The following is a 26,510-nucleotide window of genomic DNA, read 5'->3' as shown; positions in this document are numbered from 1 at the left end:
TGCGCGTTGCGTTCAGGGACAGTTTTTCAGCAAGCAGTCTCCGTATTTACCTCAAAAACGGCTCCGTTTCGTAACGTTCTGATATTATCTCATAGCGTGGTGGTTGTGCAGGTCACAGCTTGTCTACAAAAGCGCTGTGGAGTTTTGGGATGTTGAATTTGATGAGTTTAATGAGGGAAACCAAGAAATTCCATTAGCCTCCATAGCGTAGCTCTGAGCAGCCAGCTGCTGCGCTCCGCCGTACTGAAAATAGCTTACACCTACAATTAAAGGTAATGAACCTACTGCTATGACTATAGCGATTATGGCAATGGGCCAATTTGCCAAAATGTTGAACTATCCCTTTAACCAAAGATTATTTTAAAGTGAGAAAGTGAGAAATAAAAGTAAAACAAGATCTAATTCATCTCTAGAATTCTTGTTTGTCAGATGGACACTGCAAAAGCCAAACTCGTTAAATTAATTTATCTAAAGAGAAAGAAAAGCAGCAGTTGTTCACATGGGATCATGGTGAAATTGAAATGTGGGTCTAGGTCCATTGGTAAACTGCAAAGTGTGCAAGCTGTCGCTCCTCAGTGGAACAGGTAGTACTACTAACATTCTTTTCACATAACTCGGTGTGCAGTGAACAGGTCAAGTAGCTTGACAACCTTGAACGAACAGCTCATTGAAAAGACCTGCATGAATTATTTTTTAAATATGGTATTTATATTGATTTGATCCTTGATAAAATAAAAACATGCCTGACCCTGGTCTCCCCTTCTCTGAATTTTATTTCAGAATTCAGTATAGACCACAGTAATGGGGGTCAAAGCACTGTTATACAGCTGCATGAAATTAGAATATCATGGAGGTCAGCAGTCTTCCACATGATGGTGTATAAGACATAAGACTCTTTTATTGTTTTATTGTTTATACCACTAATGGGAAATTCACAAAAGTAAGGAATGCAAATATAAAGACACTCTATATGTGCAAAGATATGTAACAAGAGTATGTAGCCTACTGTTCTGTACAATAAGTATTTAATAAGAATAACAATATACTTTCCAGACTAAGAGACCTTTTAAAGGTTCATGAAGTTAATCAGAAGTTAAGAGTTAATCAGCCAACCTTTTCTTTTATGAGATACTGAATTTTGGCTTTTCATTAAATGGAAGCCATAATTATTACAATTAAGACATTCTGTGTGTAATGAATCTATATAGTTTCACTATTTTAATTGAACTACTACTTTTACATTGTATTGTCATTTATTGAGCACCTGGAGGCTGAGGGTCCTTGTCAGGCAGTGAGAGTGTGGTGGTGGTGGTGTGGGGTGTGGGGTGTGTAGTGTGGGGGAGGAGGTGAGGGAGGGGGTGTGCACTTTAAAACCTACTAATCCTTGCTGTCCTCAATCTGTGCCTGCCTGCACCGGAGGAGGACGGTCACCGCTCCGCTGCTCCGCCACACAGAGCTGTGTCGGCTCCTGTAGTCAGCAACACGCTACCAGACGGAGGTCCCCGAGCTTTGCTTTTCTCTTCTCTTGGCACCTGTTGGGAGAATAAAGACGGTGGTTGAGTTTGTGGAGACGTTTGTAACCTACATTTACTTGGAAGTTAATCCTCTGAGGATTTGAAATCTCCGCGATGAGCGCTGCGGAGAGCTCTGACACGGACTCCAACAAGCTGGAGTCTGTGATCCAGGTGAGAGATGTGACAAATAAAGCTGTGGGTCCTTGTGTGTTGATGCTCATTGTTAGGTTTTTTTTTTTCTTTTTAATGCAGCAGTTTTGGACTGACTGAGTGTCGACCTGCTCTTACAGGACTTCATCACACTCACTCACCACCATCTTTCAGTTTGTTGTCATTCCATGCAGTGTGATATTCAGATGCAGGCCTGAAAAGTTAGGCCTATTATCGTCTCTGTAATGTTTCTCTACAAGTTGAAATAATATGTGTGTGGTTTTTTTTTATGCATCAGAGGTTGGAGGAGAGTGTTTTGTCTGAGGAGAAGAGGTTGACAGTCCAGGGCCCGTCACCAGACGCCCCCCCTACGTGTCTACCAGCACGAGTACGAGAGATTGTCACAAAGAACCTAAACGACGGCTGTGAGTTCTTCAGAATCTCTCTGGCGTCCAGTCGAATGAATCTCCATCAAGTTCAAGTTTTCACTCCTCTCTGTTCTGTCCTCTCAGCAGCAGGGGCCATGTCCTCGGTCATGTCCCTCCAGGAGGAGAACCGGGTGCTGCAGGGGGAGCTGGCCCGGCTGGAGGACCTGCTGGCCCACAGCAGAGCGGACCGAGACGAGCTCGCCATCAAATATGGTGCAATCAGTGAGAGGGTAAGGCAGCACACCGGGATGATCATGACAACAACACCTGGCGTTGGTGGTGAGACGTGCAGACAGACACACAGAGTCAGAACTAGGAGCCAGTGAGTGTGTGAGTGTGGGAGCACTGAGCCTTTCCCCCCATTTCCATTTCTTCTTGTGTTTCTTTGTCTGAGATCTGCCGGTCGCCCAGGTGATGGGGGCTGGAATGATCTGAAGTGGAATGTTGCCATGGCATCTGTCACCCTGGGTAACTGTAAACAGGGGCTTCAGTAGCGGGAGGAGGGGTTGTTAAAGTGCTGAGTGGGCACCACATCCCACTTTGGATTGAACATTAGTGAAGGATCCATGCAGGCCCAGAACCAGAGGGAGACTCAGGCACAAACACATCCTCATTCAGATGAAAAGGCTCCTTTGAAAAGTGTATTCATTATAATAAATCAGTATTAACCGGCTGTGTTGTTGAGAGGTGTTGGACTGAGAGGGGTCTGCACTCTTTTTTCTTTCTTCTAATCAACTAATTTAATTGAACAACAGTATGGTCGGTCTCTACGTTGTGGTGCTGCAACTCTTTGCTACAGTTAGTGCAGTGGTTCCCAACCTTTTTTGGCTCGTGACCCCATTTTGACATCACAAATTTCTGGCGACCCCATGTGATCGTGATTGTCAATCAGGATGCTCAATTTATATTTGAGAAAGTGAAAGTATAGAATACAGTTTTAATCATAATTTAAAAAAGAATAAAAATAATAATAATAAAAAATTTTTTTTATCAATTACTAGACAAGGGGGACCCCATTTGAATTCCAGGTGACCCTACATGGGGTCCCGACCCCAAGGTTGAAAAACACTGAGTTAATGGCTGCAGTGAGGAATCAGCAAAACGTTTGTTTTAAATCATGACATCAGTTTCTATTTATTCCAGCTACAGACTAACAAAAGAAGTTGACAGTAGTGTCAACAATAATGACTGAAAACGAGCCTGGAAACACTAATGTTAAATCTCATACTCCATCATCACTAACAGCTAGTTTCATGTGACAGTTCAACAGTGGAGTGTTGACATTACATTACATGCAGCACAGATCCACAGCTGGACTCAACCTGAACCTGCTGCTATAGCTTTGAAACATTCACAACAGAGCTAAGTAACCACAAGTTCCCAGATTGTTTGTTAAAGTCATGGAGTTTGAGAGTCAAAACATTTTCACAACAATGAACTTTGAATTATTTGAATTCATTTGTGACTATACTGGATACAGTTTTAAGAGTTTTAAGTTTTAAGAGAAATAACTGAATCCTTTCAAATATTCTGAAGTAATTTCTCTTGAAGTGAGGCCTCTCCCTTTATAATTATATTTAATTTTTGTATAAAGACAGAACAGCCTTTCATTGTCCTCAGTGTCTACAGTGAGGACAGTGAGAAAGTAGAATCCTAAACCTCCAGAAAAGCATCACATGTTTTCCCACCTGATGTTTTCAAGGTGAAGAATTAATTTTCAGTCTCAGGATTTACAGTATAGTATGTAGGTTTAGATCCTCAGCATGAAATAAATCTGCCTCCCACTTTTAATTAAACCCACAGCTGGAGCAGGCGCTTCGTTTCGACACGGGAGAGGGGGACCGGGACTCTCCGGAGTCACGCAGCCTGGCTCAGCAGAACGTGGATTTACGGCGGCGGCTGGACGAGGAACAAGCGGCCTACAAGCGTAAACTCACAGCGTACCAGGAGGGTCAGCAGAGGCAGGCGCAGCTGGTGCAGAAGCTGCAGGCCAAGGTGGGATTCTGTTCATACTCCGCGTTGTTGCCGAGGCGCCGGTCAGTGAGACGGACAGACGTTAATAATATTTGTGCTGCTTCTTCAGGTGCTTCAGTACAAAAAGAGGTGTGGAGATCTAGAGCAGATGCTGCAGGAGAAGTCCTCCGAGCTGGACAAACACAGGCTGGGTGTAAGTGTTGTTTGTTCAGCTTTTATCTGTGTGATCAGGAACTTCCCACACATTTCATGACCTGTTTTCTCCTTCAGAGTCACAGTGAGGCATCTAATGGCAGCCATCAAGACGAATCCACCAGCAACCTGGAAGATGCTTTAATCCGTCTGGAGGAAGAACAACAGAGGTGACTGGTCACACCACATAAGATATAGTTTTCTAACATAGCTTTTTGTAATCCGTAAAGTGTGTAGTAAATTAATTTTGATGATCCCCGTACAAATTATTGTCCCACACATGTTTTTTTTTTGACCATCTTTTGTGGACATCCGAAAATGTAATCTCTATAGCTCCTGAACTATACATCCTACAACTGGTACATCTGGTGACAACTGACCCCATTTTCTTTTTGTCTTGGCATGAGGAATCGGTAGAGATGAAGATTGCCATGATTAAATTATGTATGGTACATAAAAACTCAAATAAACACAATTTTTTATTTTTTTAAATGGCGGAATTTGGTCACAGGAACTCCTCCCCTATGTGCCCCATTGATATATATATATATATTTTTTTTTTAACCCTTTCTAACCCTAACCTTTATATTTTTACAATCTTCAAGATGTCTAGTAAACAAATGTTGATGATCCCAGCCTGAAATATTGTCCCATGGAAGTTCATTTTGGCTATATTGGTTGCCACCCTGGATTTCCTAACATGAAAAACGAAATGTAAAAAACTTTTAGTAAGGTAGTAAGGGAAACATTATGAAAATCTGGGAACTAAATCCTTACCAAGAAAATTCTCCACTAGGAATGTGTGTAATATCATATATTAAAATGTTGGAAACCTCAAAAAAAAAAAAACAGATCAAAGTTGGGGTATAAAATATAAAAGTTAGAGGAAAAAAATGGTTCTATTCTTGTGTGTTTTCAGGAGCAGCAGTTTGTCTGCGGTGAACGCGATGCTGAGGGAGCAGTTGGAACAGGCCAGTTTGGCCAATGAGGCGCTCAGCCAGGACATCCGCAGGCTCACTGCCGATTGGACCAAAGCCAGGGAGGAACTGGAACAAAAGGAGTCTGACTGGAGGAGAGAGGAAGAGGTGGGAGAGGGATGCTGTGAACAGTCAAAGCTTTGAAATGAAACCTGGAGTTTAGTTGACGTGTTGTTTTCCTTCTAGTCTTTCCACAGTTATTTCAGCAGCGAGCACGGCCGTCTGCTGATGCTGTGGCGCCAAGTGGTGGGCTTCAGGAGACACGTCTGTGAGCTGAAGAGCGCCACTGAAAGGTTTTACAACCAGTCATTTGAATCGCACGTCGTTTGGCCTTTTGGAAAATATTTAAATTCACAGTTTGTGTTTCTCATCCTCCCGCGCTCAGGGACCTGTCGGACATGCGTAACGAGCTGGCCCGGGCGTCCCACTCCTCTCTGCTGTCCTGTGCGGGCGTGTCCACGGCGCTGCAGAGCCGCGAGGGAGGAGCAGCCGTGGCTCTGGAGCGGGAGAAGGCTCTGAGGGCTCAGCTGGAGCAGCAGCTCAGAGAACAAGTGGCAGACATGATGAACCTTCAGACCAGGACGGACGCAGAGAGAAGTGAGCTCAACGTCAGGTCAGTGGCAGCGTGGACGAGTCTTCATCGGTTTGATGTGGCTGCTGAGGCCGTTAGATCAGAGCCCTCACATACACCACTAGTCAGAAGTTTGGACACACCTTCTCATTCTGTGTTTATTATACTGTAGACATCAAAACTATTGGAGCACACTGGGAAGTAACAAAAAAGTGTTAAAGCAGAATATGTTTTGTATTTTATATTTTTCGTAGTAGCCACCTTTTGCTTTTTTCACACTTTTGATTCTGTCATCAGCTTCATGAAGTCGTCAGTTGGCTGTTTTGCCTTCACTCTGTGGTCCAAATCATCCCAAAACATCTCAGTTGGGTTTAGGTCAGGTGACAGATAACACTTTAGTTTTAATTAATGTTTTTGTGTTAACTATATAATTCCATACGTGTTCCTTAATAGTTTTTAACGTAGAAAGTAATAAAAAATAAAGAAAGGCCATTAAATGAGAAGGTGTGTCCAAACTTTTGACTGGTAGTGTAAGTGCCCTGCTAATAAACTTTATCTTACATCGGTTAATGTTTGGATCCTGGGTGGATTTCATAACTACAGCAGAGTGTTGTTCACAACTGCAATGAGGAAGTTTATAAAATCCCAGATTTCTGCCTCTGAATAGCTTTTCCTCCATTGCACTGGTTAGCAAGGAATTAGGTATCAATCAGGGATCCCACTTGTCCTGGAAAACCTGGAAAATGGTTGAACAATTTTCCAGTCATGGAAAACACACAGATAATGAGGGGAAAAGAGTTAAATGTCCTGGAAAAGCTTGAGTTGTCCTGGAAAAGAATTTATCACACTGTGACATCAGCTACCAGAGCTCGATTTGACCTTTCAAGACCCCACCAAGGATTTCTTTTCCGAAAAGTGTCTAGTGAGAAAACTAAAGACGACATAATTTGTCATCATTTCTGTAGATATTAAGATGTAAGATAATTATTTCAACAATTATTTCATAAATTAGAGCCATAAACTGCACACCTTTAAATCAAAAATAATGGAAACAACATAGAAAAAAACTGGTTAAATGCACAAAAGTAGTAGTACAAGTAAATACCTACACTTCCCCAGTCTTTATAACTTAACTGAACTTGTCTTTGATATGTTTGGTTTCATGCTTGTTATTGTGTCAACTGTCAGGTTGTCAGATTCAGTGCGAGAGGCAGAGAGACTGAAGGGCCAAATGGAAGAGCGAGAAAGACAAATGGCCGTTCTGACGCGAAGGCTGGAGGTGAGCGGACGGCCATGACGGTTGTGTAACTGGTCCATCTCTTTAATCCTCCTCCTCCTCCTGGTTGACCGAGGTGTGTCTGTGTCATTTCCCTGGTTTTCCTGCAGGAGCAGAGTGGAAACGATGAGACTGACATGCAGATGATGAGAGCTCACACTGAAACACTGCTGGGCACGCTGCGGGACATCGCTCAGGTGAAGCTCCCTGTCCCTCTCCCTCTCCCTCTCCCTCTCCCTCTCCCTCTCCCTCTCCCTCTCCCTCTCCCTCTCCCTCTCCCTCTTCCTCTCCCTCTCCCTCGCTCTACTAACATTAGGATGCCGGTTCTTCATTTAAATTTCTCCCTTCTCTAGACGGTTTTGTCGGACGGGGAGTCGTCTTCGGAGGCGGACCAGGACAACTCCAGTGCTCCTCTGCTGGCCTTGTTGCGCAGCTCGTCCCCTCGGCGCTCCCCCTCTCCTCGGAGGTCGTCCTCCCCCTCTCGCCCCAGCTCACTGGCTCCTCTACCAGAGGCAGCGCTGTCTGCTCTGCACTCTGCAGTCAGCAACAAGACCCTCCAGCTGCAGGTGACATGTCAGCACACACACACACACACACACAGCGATGGACTAGCTCCAAAAAGAGGCCAAACATTACACAACCACTATGTACCGGTGTGTGTGTGTATATATATATATATATATATATATACATATACACATATACATCAACCCAAGTAATGCACACATACAAAGAAATCTGAACATTAATGTCCATAAATTAAGTTATGTGTAATAAAGTGAAATGACACAGGGAATAAGTATTGAACACATGAAGAAAAGGAGGGGCAAAAAGGTATGGAAAGCCAAGAAAGCAGCTGGAGTTTGTCAGTATTTAGAATGTAATCCTGTCTCCTATCAGTGCAAAGTAATATCTGCTAGTTTAGTCCTGATTGATGCCTTTTAAAAAGGTTTCTCACCACCAAGGTGTCAGACAATAAGTATTGCATGATAGGTAATAGCAAAGAGCTGTCTAAGAGCTGTCTAAAGACCTACGCAACCAAAGATTTCAGACAGAAGAGTCAAAACAATAATCAGAAGGGTTCCCTAACAGTCCAGGACCACTGGTGGAGAGCTTCAGAAAGACCTGGAATCAGCAGGTACAGTTGTTTCAAAGAAAACAATAAGTAATGCACTCAACCGCCATGGCCTCCATGTCTTGCGTGGTGTGCGTGCATGGAGGCCATGGCGGTTGAGTGCATTACTTATTGTTATTATTATATAGATGTAACATTTCCTGCACTGTCTTCCTGTGTGTTTGCAGGATGTTCGAGGCCGTCTGCTCTCTGCCCAGTCTTCATTACAACAGTTACGGAAGCAGCTTTCAGAGGCAGATTCGGCTAAAAGAGACGCGGAGCAGCGAAACCAAGCTCTGCAGAGAGAGAAGGAAACGGCTCAGAGGGAGAGGGAGGCCGCACAGAGAGAGAAGGAGCGTCTGAAGCAGGAGAGAGACGCACTGACCAGGTCCACTGACTGTTACATCACCTTTAACTATCTGATTCTAATCCTTGAATCCTGTCGGTGATAAGTAATAATAACCGTAAGTCTACAATGTGCTCTCCCGCATGCATCACCAACATCGCAGTGAGAAGTTGAACTTGGAGAAGAGCGCGCAGACGGCAGAGAGCAGCAACCACGTCCTCCAGATGGACTGTGAGAAGCTGCAGCTGACCGTGGCGTCCGTGCAGCGAGAGCGGGACCACGAGAGAGAGGAGAAGGAGGCGGCCGTTCAGGAGAGAGAGCGGGCCAAGGCAGAGACGCAGAGGATGTAAGTCGGCTAATTGATGGTGATTAAGTGAATGTGATGTCGGCGCTAATCCACAAGGTCTGGCACAGCCGACAGACAGCGAGGGAGTCATTCAACAGACCTGTATGAGCTGACAAACAGAAAGCCTGTCTGCCTTCTCAGTACTCCGACACATACACACAGCTGCTCTGACCAGTCTGCCCTGGCTTTATGTTGCACTTTCTACCGGGCCTTCAGGACTCAAACAGTGCTCAACATATTAAAGGTCCAGTGTGTAAAGTGGGGGGAAAATCGTGACATCTAAAAACATCTAGCTGGATTTTCCGTTCGGGCTGCCGTACAAACTTTTTTTTTTTTTCAAACACAATGCTATATTTATTTTTAAAGAGTTGAGATACAAATAGCGTACAGAGAACAGTATACAGAAAAACATGTGCCAGGGGTAATGTACATTATACAAAAAGGTTGTACATATTACAGACGTCTAAAGTTTTAAAGGCCCCATGGCATGAAAAATGTGATTTTGGTTATTTTTTCGTGCTTGGGGAGGTCTTTAGGCCACGTATATACTGCCCCATGCATCAAACTGGTCATAAACGGAGAAACACACACCGCCCATTTGTAGGAACATTCTCTTTGAGACGAGCAGATAGCACTTCCTCCTTTCTGTGATGTCACACACAAGGTAACTCCGCCCACCCTGACCAGTTGTTTTTTTTTCAATTTTTATGAATGCAGCTTAGGTTTCAGTTACTTGCCTGTGATTGGCCTGACCACATGCCACTCAAAAACAGTGAGCCAATCAGAGGAGAGGTTCTCATTCTCTCTTCTGATTGGCCAAATGACCTGTGCCTGCTAGAGCTCCAGAAAGAGGCAACAGAAAGGGGCAATATAAACGATATTAAGCAGATTACAGATACTCAAAACCAATGATACATCTTGTTAGGGATATCAGCAGGTAAATAAACCCAGAGAAAAGTGCACAGCATGGGGCCTTTAATAACCTTTTCATTTGTTGATTTGGTAATTAGTAAAGTTCCATTTCTTTTCGAAAAATAACAAAGCAAGGGCTATTATGAATATGAAATTTTGCCAGAAATAAAAACAAATTTATTAAAAAATAACAATTTCCTTCTCTCTTAGAGTAATTATGGAAACCAAAAACAATATTTTCCCAGAATAAAATCTATGCTGAGATAATCAACGATGAACCTGCTCAGGTCTGCCCACAGCTTTTCAATGGCAGCGCAAGATGGCAACACTCTCAAAAGCAAGACCCTTGCTATATGTATATTTAAAAGAATAATTATAAGGCTACGAAAACAAAACTCATTTTATTTTATGGCGATTATACACTTATACTAATATATTCATGGGTAGTATATTCAGATTTTGCCAATAAGCCTTGCCAATTATTACGCACTGGACCTTTAAAGGACATACAGAGCCTCAACTCTAAAATGTATTGATTCAGTGCTGCATATACATGACCTCCACCTCCATCCAGACAGAAGCAGTGGGATCAGAGTGAGAGTCGGGCCTCTGCCCAGCGGGGGGAGCTGTCTGCAGTGAAGGAGAACCACCAGCAGGGGGAGGTTGAGAGAGAGCTGCTGGAGAGGGAGAGGGCCCAGCTGTCTGAGGCTCTGGTTCGGGTAAGAACAAGTCCACCCATTCAGTGTTTTGCTGATTTAGGAGTATTTTGTGTGCGAATCTCTGGTGACCTGTCACCTTTGTTATGTTTTGACCCTTGTCGACTCGTTCCTCCAGGCTGAGAGCAGCAACGCAGAGCTCTCTCTGCTGCTCAACAAGCTGCAGTCGGAGGAGGCTGCTCTCAGAGACTCCCTGGCCAAGATGGGCAGCATGAATGAGGGTCTGGCTCAGGATAAAGCCGACCTAAACACCTACATCCTCCAGGTGATGGAGTTTCAACAGTATTTGACCTCTGAAAGGGTTCTGTATTGTGTATTGGTTGTTTGCTGTGTTAAATCATGATTTACTAATCTTCAGAGCCTCGTTTGTCTCAGAGTCTCGAAAGAATGAATGGTAGAAATGCAGATGGAGGTGCAGACGTTTGGACCATCTGTCCTCGAATGCATTTATGTATCTGCCATGGGCGTAGTGGACGCGGGGTACACGGGGGACATGTCCCCTGCACTTCAGGGACATTCTATGTCAACTCAACCAGAGTTTGGCAACTTTAGTTTAGATTTTGCCTTTGTATATCATTTTTAAAGAGCTAAAGTTGGTTTCCTGGTGCTGTTCTGTTTGTTTGTGTGGTTCTTTAGCTGCTAAGGAGAGGTGCAATTGAATGCGAGAGGATGATAAATCACTCAATAGACTTTTGAACAATTTGTCCCCCTCACTTCTAAAATGATGGCTACGCCAAAAAAGTAGGAAAGGAAAGACAAGAGGTGGAGAGAATTTGTTGTAAGGTATTATTATTTATTAAAAGTTTATCACTCAAAACTCAGCTAACTGACTTCATCAGGAGTGTATGGACCAACACTACGACACAGAGACCTCCACAGTGAAAACCTAGTTAATGCAGGCTGCCGCCATGGCACCAGAAACTGCTGATTGAGAAATCGAGCTCCCCCACTCAGCGTGGCTCTTCCCTCTGTCTCTCAGCTGGAGGAGGAGAAGGCCCTCCTGCAGACTCAGAAACGGGAGACGGAGCAGGAGAAGTTGGCCATCAGAGACGAGCTGGTCCGGTTGGAGCAGGACCGGCTGGAGCTGGCCTCGGCCCGCATCTCTCTGCACCAGTCACTGCAGGACACCGAGCTAAGCCATGTGGCGATGGAGGCAGAGCTCCAGACTCTCAGGGCAGAGAGATTAAAGCTGCAGGAGAAAGTCACACAGGTACATAAAAGATTATATTACATCACCATTCAAAGGTTTAATCCAAGATGAAACACTTAAACAAAAGCTATGGGAAAATCACCTGCCATTTATGAGCCAATTTAGTCCTTAAATAGGTCACGTGACTTCTAAGCAGAGGATGTGACCTCATTTAGAAATACTTTGATGTCGGTTCAAAGTGTTTATTTGTCTAAACCAGCAGTAGAAAGTGTCCAAGTCCACACAGGGTTCCTACGCAAGTATGGAAAGTATGGAAAATGGAAACTATTGTATGGAAATATATTAATCTTAATAATCTTAATATTTATCTATCTATACTTGGTTGTATCTGTAGTTTTTTGGGTTAATTATTTTGCAGGCCCTATGCTACAATCTCCTAGAAATGATTTGCTGACATAATGGCATACACATTCAGAATAAAAATCAATCAATCAAGAGCTTTTAACTGGATACGCAAAAGTCTCTGGTTTCTGCTGATGTGTCTCTGTTACCTACAACAGCAAATGAGCCCATCAGTGTAAAGATACGCTATTTCTAAGTGGTCTAATTCTATACCTCTGGAACGCATGGTCTGGTCGGACCACTGACTAAACAATACGAATAGATACATTCGTATCGTATACAAAAAAATAATAATAATCAAGTCCCGTCTTCTTTCCGACGTTTCCAAAACAAATCTACATGTGCTGGCCAGACAAACGTCTTCATGACAGTGGGAAAGGCAGTCTTCATTCCGGCAAAACACCACCGCTTTCGTCCACAGGGGCCGCCAAAATCAACACTAAATGAAAAGTCTGTACAGGGGCTTTAATTGAATTATTTATTTACATGATACACATCTAATTACTCAAATGAAGTCTGGGGATTAGGGTCCGGAAAAAGTATGATTATATATGATGATATTTAGGAATTTAAATAGTGTAGGAGCCCTGTCAACAGGAGTCACCTCTCAACACCTTGAAATGCCAAACTAAGTGAATAACACAATCACAGCATATTTTCCCCAAAAGCATCACATGAGAAGGAGTTTTTAATTTGACACTTTTCATGTCTGACGTTCCTTAGCCCACATTGTTTTCTGCCGACAGCTGTGTGGCGAGGTGACGTCTCTGGGATCAGAGTTGAGCCTGGCCAGGGGAGAGGGCCAGAGGAGCGAGGTGGCCTTAGAGGAGGTCGGCCGCGGCCGCTCAGAACTGGCCCGGGACAAAGCAGCTCTGGTGGTCCAGCTGACGGCGTCGGAGAGAGAGAACACGGTGCTGTCAGAGGAACTGGCTGCTTTCAGGTGTGTTGTTGTTTGACTGTGACACACATCACTATTGATACTAAAGAAATTGAGGTGGTAAATGAGTTTAGATATTTAGGTAAAACTCTGGATCCTCATCTTCAGTTTGATGCACATATAAAAACCAGTCCAAACTGCTTTAGACTTGTCAGGTCATGTCTCTGTTGTAGGGCAGCTCATTTATATCTGCATGCCGTGGTTCTTTCACATTTGTCCTCTTGCATCACTGCCTGGGGCCAGGCCACTGACTCAGCTACTATAGACCTCTATTCTCACTTTATAAACAAGCTTTGAACATTTTAGACCAGAAGCCACAAAAATGGCACCACTGAAAAATCATTGAGAAATACAATTTGTTGACTTTTTCCAATTTTATAAAATTCTCCTTTCTGAAAGTTGTTTTTAAGTGTGCAAATGGACTGGCCCTACCAGTGATGTCTCAGATCTTTAAAGGGATAGTTCAACATTTTGGCAAATTGGCCCATTGCCATAATCGCTATAGTCATAGCAGTAGGTTCGTTACCTTTTAATTGTCGGTGCAAGCTATTTTTAGAACGGCAGAGCGGAGCGGCAGGCTGCTCAGAGCTACGCTATGGAGGCTAATGGGATTTCTTGGTTTCCCTCATCAAACTCATCAAATACACAATCCAACAACTCCAAAACGCTCTGGTGGACAAGTTGTGACCTGCACATTCACCACGCTATGAGATGATAACAGAACATTATGAGACAGAGTTGTTTTAGAGGTAAATTCATGCAAAACCACTGATGCGCGTTGCATTCAGGGACAGTTTTTCAGCAAGCAGTCTCTGTATTTACCTCGAAAACGGCTCCGTTGCGTAACGTTCAATTATTATCTCATTGCGTGTTGAATGTGCAGGTCACAACTTGTCCACAGGAGTGTTTTGGAGTTGTTCGATTATGTATTTGATGAGTTTGATGAGGGAAACCAAGAAATCCCATTAGCCTCCGTAGCGTAGCTCTGAGCAGCCTGCCGCTCCGCTCTGCCGTTCTAAAAATAGCTTGCACCGACAATTAAAAGGTAACGAACCTACTGCTATGACTATAGCGGTTGTGGCAATGGGCCAATTTGCCAAAATGTTGAACTATCCCTTTAAGACAGACAACTGTAGGACAATGACAAGGAGCATAACCAAGCAAAACTGTAAAATTGACAGGTGCAGGACAACATTTGGCCAATCATCCCTCTCAGTGCTAGGTAGATACACACCTATGGAATTATTTACCATCAGAAATTCATTGTCAAGTCATTGTCAATACAACAGCACTTTACCAATGTTTAATGTTCAATTTAACTCGTGTTTTTTATTTATTTATTTATGTTACTTATTCATTGTATTATTCACTGTATTTGTATCATTGCATTTTTATTGTATTCAGTATATTGTATTCTATTCTAAAGCCTGACCAGGGACAAAGACTTAGCTGAAGCTAGACGTCTTATATGCATTACATTTTCCCATTTTCTGTGGCAGAGTATCATTCCTGTCAAATAAACATTCAAATAAAATAAAACCGTTTTCACACGAGTCTGTGAGTAACTAGTGTTTGTGTAACCCCACAGGTCGGAGAGGGAGTCCCTGGAGACCAGTCTGTTCGAGGTGCAGCAACAGCTGGTCCAGGTGGAGTCTCGCAGAGAGCAGCTGGAGGCCGAGAACCAAAACCTCCGAGTCCGCTCTGAAACTGCTGCTGGTGAGTGAGCAGGCAGCATGTAGCAGAAAACATGTAGGAAGCAGAGACAGAAGAGAGAAAACTGTGACCCAAACATGCAAAACTGAAGATAATTGAAGTCCAGTTTATTAGGAATGTGACAGAAGAAGAAGTTGGTGGTTGAATCCTGTCTTTCCCTCTGTTTGGTTTTCCTGGATGAATTCTTAGCTGAGCTGAGGCGTGTTCGCTCAGATGGGGAGAATGCATTGGCCCAGGCTGAGAGGGAGAAACAAGCTCTGAGTCAGACTCTAAATGCAGCACAGCTGGAGGCCCAGCAGGCTTTACGCAAGGCCATCTCCGAACATCAGGAGGAGGTGGAGAGGCTGGTCTCAGAAAAGGTCAGGAGGTTCAGTGGTTGAGTGTGTAACTGCAAATGCTATTTATAGAGGTGTTTTAGTTCTGGAAGTGACTCTTTAACCGACATTTGTGCTGCTGGTTGCCGTGGTTTTCAGGAGGTCCTGCGGCACGGCCTGATGATGGAGCACGAGTTTGCACTGAAGAAGCTCCAGCAGGAGACGGAGGATCAGCTCCACCGAGCGCAGAGAGAAACGGAGGAGCTGCAGGATGAACTGAGGAGTCTGCAGCACGACAGAGATCAGAGTCTTCTGCAGGCTGAGACTGAGAAACAGCAGGTCTGCTCTGATCTGGGTCCAGACACAGAGATTATATCTAATGATGTAGAATCAAAGTGGAATCCTAATATCAGGATAAAATGATTAAACATGGAGGTGTGGCCGTTGTTTCAACCACATTCTTGTATCTCATACAGTGTGGGAAAAGTGTGGTTTAACGCAGCACATCTGCCGGAAGTTCACTTCTGTGTTAATCAGACGTCCTCTCTCTGCCAGGCGCTCTCTCTGAAGGAGGCAGAGAAAACAGTTCTGTCCGACCGGCTGTCCAGCCTGCAGGCCGAGCTGTCCGCTGCAGCTCTGGAGGCCGAGAGGATGTCCAGAGAAGCTGCTCATTACAAAGAGCAGGAGCAGGTGATGTTATTTCCTGTTTCAGTTTGTCTTATGTTGTTGATTCATCATCAGCCTTTAACTCTCTGTTCTCTCTGTTTTCCCTGGCTCCAGATCAGAGCTGAGGCTCTGAGTGCTGAGCTGCTGGAGCTTCGCTCTCAGCTGGAGGATTCAGCCTCCGTCCATGAACGTGAACTCCACAGTCTGCGAGAGAAGTGCACTGAACTCCAGTCACGTGCTGATATCGCCCTCAAAGAGGTAGACAACTATAATATTAAACAAAACACAACTAATGTTTATGATCGTTATGACTCGTTCGTCAATAGTTTGAACACGTTTTCAAACTCCTCACACAGATAGCACAACATAAGTCTGTGTGTGCTGTACAGTTAACACATTTTTGGTTCTTTTGACACAAAATACATACATTTAACATATTTAAAATTTGTTCACACAAGCTACTAAGACCAAAACAGTAGATGTTAACTGCTACATTTTCAATTGATTTCAAACTGTTTGTCAAAACAGAAAACCTCATGTTCAAAGCCCAACCTAAAGGCTGAAGTGAACAGCAGTTCAATACATCAATCACAGCTGATTCTAGATAAACTGTAACATCTAGGAATCACTCAGGTTCTTTCAGTCACATGACCTATTTGGGCTGATCTTGTAAAAAAAAAAAAAAAAGACAGAAAGACGAGGGAGAGGAAAAACAGAAGACCGGGCAGTCTAGCAGTGACTTTGTATTTTTCATTCTTACTGAATTTTGTCTGCAGTAATTTTCAGTTGTTTTACTGTAGAAAGTAAAGTATGGTAAGTTTAAGTGTTTATTCTGCAAAGCTGCTCTGAGATAGGTTGTTCATTTTTTGTATTGTTTGCAAAAAAGAAACAAAATACTTGCATTTACTAAAACCAAAGTCAATTTATGATCAAATACAATATTCTATAAAGTAAAGTGAGAGTGATTCAGTTTGCGTTATTCCATCAGTTGTTAGTGTTTTTTGAGATTTTGCTGTGACTGACTAAATGTTTCTGTTGGAAGATGTTTTGGTAGATCTGGAGAATCGTGTTAGTGTATTATTGATATTAGTTTTAGTTTGCCAATACATAGTTTTGAAAAAGTGTTTCAAGTATTGACAAACGGGTCTTAGCGATGGTAAAAAACTGTAAGATGATGGAGGAGAAAGGAGGTCTATCAGTGCTATAAATCTGATCCTCATCATCGAAAAATCAGGGTGTGCATTGACAAATACATGAGACATGCATCATGGGACAAACATGTTTAAAAAAATAATTAAATAATTAAAGGTGCGTTTCACCCCACAGCTGGACCAGTGCAGAGCTTCTCTCTCAGTGAGCGAGGAGAGCAGAGACCAGCTGAGACGAGATGTGCTGGACACCGAGCGCCGCCACGGCCAAACTCAGGACGCCGCGGAAAACTACAGGAGAGAAAACACGGAGCTGCGACGCAACCTCAGCGATGTCACCAAGGAGAGGGACACTCTCAACCAATCAAACGTGCAGCTGAGGGAAACTCTACGAAGCGCAGAAACGGAAAGAATCAGGTAAAAGCTTGAATGAAGGGAAAAGATCGATCACACAGAAATAAGATACATACACACACTCTGTTGAGAGTTTTGTGTAAGACCGACAGGGTTCCCACGCATCCTGGAAAACCTGGAAAACCTGGAAAATGGTTGACCTATTTTCCATTCATGGAAAACACATGGAAAATTAGTTGCAATGAGTTGTGCTGGAAAATTATGTATCACAACATGACATCAGCTACTAGAGCTCTATTTGACTTTTTCAGACCCTGCTAACTAAACGATTTCTTTTCCAAAGAAGTGCTTAGTGAGAAAACTAGAGACTTTGAGTTGTTGAGTGTTTTCAAGCAAGCATGAGGGTTTTCTCTCCAGCATCTGCAGTCTCCTTGTCTCTGCTGAGTGACAGACAGAGGAGCAGCAGAGAGCTGTTTTGGGTGTGGTTTGAAAACAAAAACTACATGTTTTTGCGTTGTTCTATGATAAATTTGTGATAATTTCTAAGCATGTAAGATATTATTTCATAGCCACAGACTGCACATCTTTACATCAGACTTATGAGAGAGGAATAAACATAGAAACAAACTTGTTAAATGTACAAAATAAGGTACAACTGTCGAAAAGAACACCTCTCCACAGCATGAATGGGACGGCGGATGTGTTACTGTGTGGTGTGACAACATTTCTGTCAGACTGTAGCAGCTGAAAATGTCCTGGAAAATGATTTCAAGAAAAGAGTGGGAACCCTGACTGAGTGTGTGTGTGTGTGGGTCAGTGTGAAGCGACAGTGTGAGGAGAAGGAGCAGAGGCTGGCCGTGCTGGAGGAGAACTTCTCGTCCTCTCAGAAGGAGGTGGCGGAGCTGCGCAGCTGCCTGAGAGAAGTGGAGCGGTCGCGGCTGGAAGCCCGGAGAGAACTGCAGGAGCTGCGCCGACAGGTCAGAGAGCAGCCGCCACACAACGGGCCCACAGCGTTGACTTTCAAACTTTCACTGCAGTTGAAATGTCACATTAAGTCAAAACTGAGTAAGCCACACTGAGGTTTTCAGGTTTTTCTTGGTAAAGTGAGAGCGGTGTGGTTTTTTGCTTTTCTTGGCTGCAGCTGAAGGTTCTGGACGGAGAGAAGGAGCAGAAAGGGAGGGAGGTGGCAGAGCTGCAGGCCCGCCTGTCGCTGGAGGAGCAGAGAGAGGAGGAGAGAGGGAAGGAGGGCTTCACCCTCAGACAGAAGTTAAACGAAGCTGAAGCAGCCAGAGACTCCCTCAAGAAAGAGGTGAGGACAGGATGCAGGTGGAGGGAGGGAGGGGAGGGGAGGGGAGGGGGGTTGCAGCTCATCATGATCTTCATGCTGTTTATTTTTCTCACAGCTCTCCCAGATCCAGAAGCGCCTGGTGGAGTCGGAGTCTGGCTGGCGCAGCTGCGAGAGAGAGCTGACGGCTCAGCTGCAGGAGGCCCGCGGCTGCGAGAAGAAGCTGCAGGACGAAGCTAAGAACCTGTCTCTGCGCGCTCAGGCGGCCCAGGACGCGGCCGCCCACTCCGGCCTGCAGCTGAGCGAGGCCCAGGGCCGGCTGGCCGCCACCGAGGCCGAGCTGACCCGGGCCGAGGCCTCCAGGAGGGACCTGGAGTTCCGCCTCAGCAGCCTCCAGTCGGCGCTGACGCGGACGCTCGGCATCGGAGCGAGCGGCAGAGGAGGCCGGGGCCGGAGCCCGGGGGCGAGCTCCACCTCCCCGGCCGCCGGGTCACGCCACCACAGCATGTCACCCATGCGCTCCTCGCTCTCCCCTCCTAAAGGTTAGAGCAGGACATGCAGGTTCACCGCTGCAGCAGAGGATTTTACCCTGACATTAGTTATGATAGGCTAACTTTGAATTTATTGATCTGTTTTTTTTTTTATTGTTGTGATGTTTATTCAGATCCAGTCTTATATCATATATACACTTTCACTACAGTCAGTGATTAAGAAAAGATATTACTATTATTATAACTTTATTGATCATTTGCACCCTGCCTCTTGTGCTTTTATCTTCATTGTTTTTATGTATCAACCTGCCAATGGGACTGGACAGTGTTCATCAATATGTACTGTTCCCATTTTAAAAATAAATAAATCTGAAATCTGAAACAGACCCCAAAAACATAGACCTAGAATATCAGAGAAATTACAACTATCTTTAATGGGATATTTCAACATTTTGGCAAATTCACCTATTGCCATAATCCCTATAGTCATAGGAGTAGGTTCATTACCTGTTTTTAGATCGGTATTTCCACGTTTCCCTCATCAAATTAAATACACAATCCAACACCTCCATAACACTCTGGTGGCCAAGTTGTGACCTGCACATTCACCACGCTATGAAATAATAGCATAATGATAATTATGTAACATTACAACACATGAAGTAAACACTCAGAACTACTTGTGCTTTTGAAATCACTCCACCCAGCAGCCGTGTCTGAAATGTAGTTCCGGCTTCGCATTTGCCTTGAAAACAACTCTGTCTCATAACGTTCCATTATTATCTCATAGCGTGGTGAATGTGCAGGTCACAACTTGTCCACCAGAGCATTTTGGAGTTGTTGGATTGTGTATTTGATGAGTTTGATGAGGGAAAGGCAGAAATACCATGCAGCTTGTGTTTCTGTCCCGCCGATCTAAAAACAGCTTGCACCGACAATTAAAGGTAATGAACCTACTGCTGACACTATAGGGATTATGGCAATAGGACAATTTGCCAAAGTGTTAAAATATCCCTTTAACAAACAATAAATACACATGGACTTACTAGGGGAGGGAGAAAAGATCAATACATTATAGTATCGCGATATTTTGCATGTCTTTATCGTATCGACATATGGACACCAAATATCAATCTGAACAGACTAAGAAGTTTATCTTATTAGGAAAAAACAAATGTTAACAAAGTTTTCATTTGGAGATGTCATTTGCAGTTGAAAAAAGCGAATAAATCGCAGCATACTGCAATATTTTTAATATTGCGATAATATTGCATGGAGACACAGGTATCGTAATATCAAACAGCAGGGCCTCCATATGTAACAACTACAAAATGGTACTCACTAAATAAAATGTTTCAAAGTGTTTTACACAAAGTAGTAGCAAATAGAATACAGACAAATATACTGTACATACATTCTAAATGAGACTGATGATAATTTTCTTTCTTTCCTTTTTTTTTGTTTCAGAATTTCGAGTGAGCACTCCTGACAATACTTTAGGCTCCGGCGCAGTGTCTCCTGAGCGAGGGGACACGCCGCTGCCTCTTCCTCAGCCGGAGCTCGACCCAGAGACTCTGCGCAGCGGTCTGAGAGACTTCCTCCAGGAGCTGCGTGACGCACACAAGGAGCGGGTAAAAGAGCAACACAGCGCGTGCACGCACACACACACACAAAAAGTAAATATTCATGATGATTCAGGAATATGTTTTAGTTTGTACACTAAAACAAGTCTTTGTTTGTTGTTGCTCCTGTGCAGGACGATGCTCGCTGCCAGCTGGGAGCCGTGCAGCGAGAGCTGGACGAGCTGACGCAGGAAAGAGACTCTGCTCAGAGTCGACTCACTCAGCTGCAGAGCTCCTTCCAGGAATACCAAGAAGGTACGAGCGCCTCTGGGCTTTTTCATGGAGTCTTTATAAAAGACCTATAGTGGCAAATTGCAGTCTTCTTGCACTGATGTGTGTTTTCATATGTGTGTTATAACAGGGAGGCGTGGTCTGGACGAGCGTTTGACCACCACTCAGATTTTGCTCCAGCAGCAGGAGGATACGGTGAGGAGAGGAGACAGAGAGAGGAGGGCGCTCGGCGACAGGGTGAAGGACTTAGAGCGAACGCTGCAGGCGTCCGAGGCCGACAAGAAACACACACAGGTACACACACACACACATGCCATCGTCCTGTAGCGAGCACACGTACGTAAACACGGCGTCTCTGTGCTGTGGCTCGCTCAGCAGTGAGCGCTGATCTGTCATGCTCGCCATATGGCAGCTCTCAACAGCGGAGCAGTACTTATGAGGAAAAAGCTGTCGGGGGAATAATAACAACAGATGCCAAACACACACAGGGTCACACCTTCTCTGGTGTCCCATCGTCAGCTCCCCATATGTCTGTTTTGATGCAAGAGCATTTCATAAAGATTCACCGTCTGGACACAGCACGACAGCCGGACTTTACTGGAGGAAGGTCACTCTTGTAAAAGAGGTTTTTCAGGGTTTCTGCAGGATCTCAAATTTGAAAATCAAGATTTTAGGCCTTAAAAAGTCACTGAAGTTTTGTGTTCAAGTCTTAATAATTTAAAACAACACAATTTGTCAATGAGTTTTTACCTGGTTAAATAAAATAAAATAAAACACGTTTCTGAAGACCGTCTTTAACCTCGGTTACAGAAACAAAGAACTCTGTTCTCTAATAAAGACCAACCTGTCCTCTGTCTGTCTTGTGCAGGATCAGCTGAATAAGCAGCGTGCTGCTGAGCTGCGTCTGGAGGCAGAGAGGAAGCGCTTGCGGGAAGCACTGGAGGCAGCTGAGGCCCGGGCCACCAGGGTGGAGCTGGGCCGGCGCAGTCTGGAGGGGGAGCTACAGAGACTCAAGCTGAGTGTGGGAGACCGGGAGGCTGAGAGCCAGGCCTCCCAGGACCGCCACGACTCCCTGCTCAAACAGGTTAACGGCTTCTTCCTCTTCTTCTTCTTCTTCTTCCTCCTCCTCCTCCTCCTCTTCCTCTACTCAACTCCAAGGACATATTCCTCCTGGGGCGGGGGGCACAATAAGCATTTAAATTGAAAAACTTTTAAAAAATTCCTACCAAACCAACGGTACATGCTACAGTTTTGCAACTTTCACCAAAATGTTGCCCCAATACTGCTGAAACTTTTGTCCACTTAAACTCATTACAAATGATGAAGTCCATCACTCACTGTAAAACTTATAAAACCAAACCTTGAATTCTGCTCTCATGGGAACAACTGCATTCACCATGCTGTCTAGATGCAATTTATGTATTATTATGTTTAGATAATAGCCTGACAAGCCAGACTATATCATTAAAATGTCTAGTCTGGGAACGACCGGTAGACCTCGGCTCAATCCAGGGGGCAGGATGAAGGCTGTCTTTCAAACTGCCTCTGCACGCAATAGGGTAGCGCTACGACCAATCAGAGCAAAGAGCAGGATGACGTTAGCCTGACAAGCCAATTAAAATGTATGTCGACATCGCTTTAAGCCCGCCCAACGACTCTCTAAACAGATAGAGCGCTGTGATTGGTGAACACAATCGGTGTTCAAGACTCAAAAAGTTCCTATGGCTCGTTTCTAGACCCACCTACGGAGCAAATATTTTTGCTGCTGCTAGGGTGCATCTAGATTTCTAGGCTACTTAGATAACACAATTTGTGACATTTTGGCAATTTTTGAAATCTGCTTTGACAACAGTTGTCTCTCTTCCAGCCAATTAGCTCAGTGAGTTAGGAGCTGGTTCTTGGTGTCAGAGGATGTGAGGTCAAACCTCAGCTAAGGCACAATGGACATTGAAATGTCGATGTTGCTGTTGTCTTCCTTTTTTGTCTCCTGTTACTCAGAATTGCATAAATTTGTCCAAAACTGCCTGGCCCCAACCACTGCTGCAAAGCAGCTTTAATTTCATATTATTTTTACAGTATTGCTTCTTTGTTTGTTGAATGAATTGTACATCAGTGTGATCTGTACAAACTGCAGGTGGCAGAAGGAGAGGCCCGTGTGTCCGTGCTGCAGAGGGAGGTGGACAGTCTGAGACAGGCTCTGCTCAAAGCTCAGGAAAGTGAATCTTTCCTCAAAGATAAAACGGCTTCTCTGAACCAGAGTCTTCAGGAGGCGGCAGCAGCTCACAGCAGCACACAGGCTCGTCTGGCCGCTCTGCAGAAGACGCTGAGTGTGGCGGAACACGACAAACGACTTCTACAGGTGAGTGAAACACAAGGAGAAGGAGCCTGAGACGACGTGGATGAGAGAGTGGAGTGTTTATGTGGTGAATACTCTGTCACTAAGGAACAAATGGATGAAGTCAGAGCGTCGTCCTCGGAAGCGAGGAGGAGCACGGTCACCCTCGCCGAGCGCCTGCAGAGCCTCCAGACGGAGCTGAGCCAGAGCGAGCTGAGGCGAGAGGAGCTGGAGGTGGAGCTCAGCAACACTCAGGAGGTGGAGATCATGTCACACAAACACAAATCTGCTCAAATAACGTCCTGACACAAGCTTCGTTCAGACTCCTGTGCCAGGTGTCAGTGTGTGTGCTCTGTGTCCTCCCCCATCAGGCCCTGCGTCTGCGCTCGGCTGCCCTGATGGAGGCGCAGCGCGGCGCCCAGTCGGCTCAGGCGGAGCGGCTCGCCGTGGAGGAGCGGCTGCGTGGGCTGCAGCGAGCCGTCGCCATGCTGGAGACGGAGAAAAAGGATGCAGAGAGACAGGCTGTGAGGCTGGAGAAAGACAAGAATGCTCTGAGGAACACGCTGGATAAGGTCAGTGCTGTCCTTACAAAGAACCTTTTGTGATAACAGCTCAAAGGTCCATGAGCCATTTGGAAACATGCTGCGTTTACCCAGTCTCCTACTTGTAACATTTCACTCTTTCTGTTGCTTGTGTTTCTATAAAAAACCTGTGTTACCAGGTGGAACGTCAGAAGCTGAAGACTGAAGAAGGCAGCATGAGGCTGTCAGCGGAGAGGAGCCGCCTGGATCGCTCTCTCAACACCACCGAGCAGGAGCTGCAGGAAGCACAGCAACAGATACTGATGATGCAGGTGAAGAGCTGGTTGCAGTCAGGGCCAGCCCCAGGATTTTGCTGGCCTTAAACAAGATTTTGTTTATGGGCCCCAAAACACCCCAACATTCAAAAACAGCACAAAAACCAAATCACACACACTGCTAACAACTGAAAGAACACACACAAACACAAATATATAAACATATAGTCTATATATATACAGTATATATAAGGGCGTAAAATTAACACCCACCAAGCGCCAATGGCAGGTAAAAAATGAGTTTGGTGTGTGGAAAGACGTTGCCTGACGTTGAAATGTAGAATGTGTGTTATAGAAGAGAAACACATTTAAGGACCGCTGACTTGCATCATCAGAACAGACATGTCCTGTGATTTTCAGCCTCTTTTAATATTTAATAATGCATGATTTTTTTCATTTGGCCAGTGAAAAATATGTTTGGCCGTTAAATTTTGCATTCACTGCACTGCGTTACTACGGCAACAAACTGAGTTCTCTACATGGGAGTGAATTTAACATCCTGTGGTTTTATGGGCTACTGAAAAGTATATTTAAATTAACTTTCATAAGGTAAAAAACTATGTGGAACATGTTTATGTGTTAAATGAACTGATCGAATCCCCGTTGGGACCGTTGTGATCATGTGGCCCTAAACAACTGCTCTTCATCATTCTTCAATGTATATTTTTTAGATATGCCGTCATATATACTGTATATCTATGTTCTTTCCCTTTCACTTGGCATGACATCCCACAGCTGGGCATATAACGTACAAAAAAGTTTTACACCAATGTAAAGTTTTTCTGTCTTCCACTCTGTGTTGTGTGAATAGACTCAGCTGACTGAAATCGAGCAGTCACACAACCTGTGTGAGAGTCTGGCCAGGCAGCGCGATGAGGCTCAGCGGGAGGCGGACCGGCTGAAGAGCAGCTTCAGGGACATGGAGCGAACTCTGGGCACCAGGGAGCGAGCTCACAGGCACAGAGTCAAAGGGCTGGAGGAACAGGTATGATCACATTTCTATGATCACAGCTGTGGTGAAATGTTCAGAATCATTATCAAGGAAACAGGAAGAAGGCCTCTCTGAGCTCAGTTCTTTCTAGCCTTTAAAGGATAAAGCAGCGTTTGTTGAGGCGAATGCTTCAAGAATGAATCACTGCTAATTTCATGCTTCCTTTTTTGAAAGCAAACTTTATGCAGCAGTAGATGACAGTAGGAGGCTGATGGACCAGCATATGAACTACACTGTTTATGAAGATGACGGCTGCTAGTCATGGGGATAACAACAGCATTGGGGGAATTAAAGAATGTCACAGTTACATCAGTCCATGCACAGCACAGTGGCTTTTTTTCAGCCTGCAGTTCAAAATCATCAGAAGGAAAAAATGATCTCAGTCCCATGCTTTGTATTGGAACTATATTAAATTGGACTGTCCCTACTGAACAAATGAATGAACTAAAAATAAATGTAAAAAACCAGCACAGCTATGTGATTCACACATCTTGCATAGATACACAGTTCTACATAGAAACACATGGGACGGAGCTCGGTCCTCATCCCTTTGTCATCTGCAGCCACTTGAAGGAGAACCGGGTGCCCAGCCTCATGGCATCAGTGTGCAACCATGTGATCTGAAGTGTATGTATAGAAGTGTAGCTTTGTCACCCACTGCTGTACCTGTTTTCCCACAGGTATCCACCCTGAAGGAGCAGCTGCAGCAGGAGATGAAACGGCGGCAGCCTTCTCTTCCATCGTCCTTAGTGTTGGCAGGGAACTGAGAAAGTGAATCAGCAGCAGAGCAGCTTCTAATCCAGGGAAAGCCCACTCATCATGAATGTCTCAGCAGCAATATTTACCCACAGAGACATTCCTGACAGTGTTCATACTCTAACTCTACTCTTTAAAGAGCTATTTGTTTTATTTTGTGACGTTGAAATGAGCACAGGCATTTTTAGAATATTTTGTACAGTAAACACTTAACTGGAGGGAAGGCAGTGATGTGATTCCACAGCTGCGGCGAGGACGCCAGCAGCCTGCTGATTACTGGCAGCCATCTGTACTTGATCCTTGCTCAACATTTTCGCAAAACTTCCTGCTTTTACTCGAGAAGAAACCCAAATCACCGCAGGATTCTCCTCCACACAGAATCTGGATGTAGCGCAGGAAGGAAACTCTGCCAGGTTTTGCAGTTTGGCCTCAATTCCTCCGCATTTATATTAACAGTCAAGGACAGAAAAAGAAAGAGGGAAGGTCTTCACTGAGCTCCAGTGCCAGGAAACAAACAAATTGAGCATAATAAGGTGACTACAGTGTTTTTTTTTTTCTTAGCAACAGACACAGATTTAACTATCCAACTGACTTTATTGTAGGCCAGAAACAGTGACGGTATACTTACAGTATGTCTTTGTATTAGTTGATCACTGGTCTTCTTTGGTGTATATGCTTTTTATATTTTTTACTTACTGTATGAAGGCGACGGACTCATGATTAGCAAATGAACTTGTATGGAC

At 44.4% G+C, this 26,510-nt stretch overlaps 1 protein-coding gene across 1 annotated transcript; it reads left to right on the top strand.

The window, feature by feature from the left end:
* Positions 1 to 1,628: 1,628 nt before the first annotated feature.
* Positions 1,629 to 26,432, top strand: crocc (ciliary rootlet coiled-coil, rootletin; the record flags this gene model as incomplete). Its single annotated transcript, XM_083972163.1, has 37 exons — positions 1,629 to 1,685; positions 1,963 to 2,089; positions 2,177 to 2,322; positions 3,896 to 4,087; positions 4,176 to 4,259; positions 4,337 to 4,428; positions 5,178 to 5,343; positions 5,422 to 5,528; positions 5,621 to 5,848; positions 6,995 to 7,085; positions 7,193 to 7,279; positions 7,436 to 7,648; positions 8,385 to 8,584; positions 8,706 to 8,888; positions 10,375 to 10,519; positions 10,635 to 10,781; positions 11,496 to 11,726; positions 12,815 to 13,008; positions 14,594 to 14,721; positions 14,908 to 15,077; positions 15,192 to 15,371; positions 15,588 to 15,722; positions 15,813 to 15,956; positions 17,025 to 17,263; positions 18,018 to 18,177; positions 18,342 to 18,509; positions 18,604 to 19,027; positions 20,444 to 20,607; positions 20,733 to 20,853; positions 20,960 to 21,123; positions 21,698 to 21,913; positions 22,964 to 23,188; positions 23,273 to 23,422; positions 23,536 to 23,736; positions 23,886 to 24,017; positions 24,832 to 25,005; positions 25,692 to 26,432. 37 exons carry the CDS (start codon positions 1,629 to 1,631, stop codon positions 25,776 to 25,778), a joined length of 6,072 nt encoding a protein of 2,023 aa, XP_083828289.1. The 3' UTR covers positions 25,779 to 26,432.
* Between the last annotated feature and the right edge of the window lie 78 nt (positions 26,433 to 26,510).

The sequence above is a fragment of the Trachurus trachurus genome (genome assembly GCF_905171665.1).
Source record: "Trachurus trachurus genome assembly, chromosome: 5".
Lineage (NCBI taxonomy): Eukaryota > Metazoa > Chordata > Actinopteri > Carangiformes > Carangidae > Trachurus > Trachurus trachurus.
This window is presented reverse-complemented; position numbering and strand designations above follow the sequence as displayed.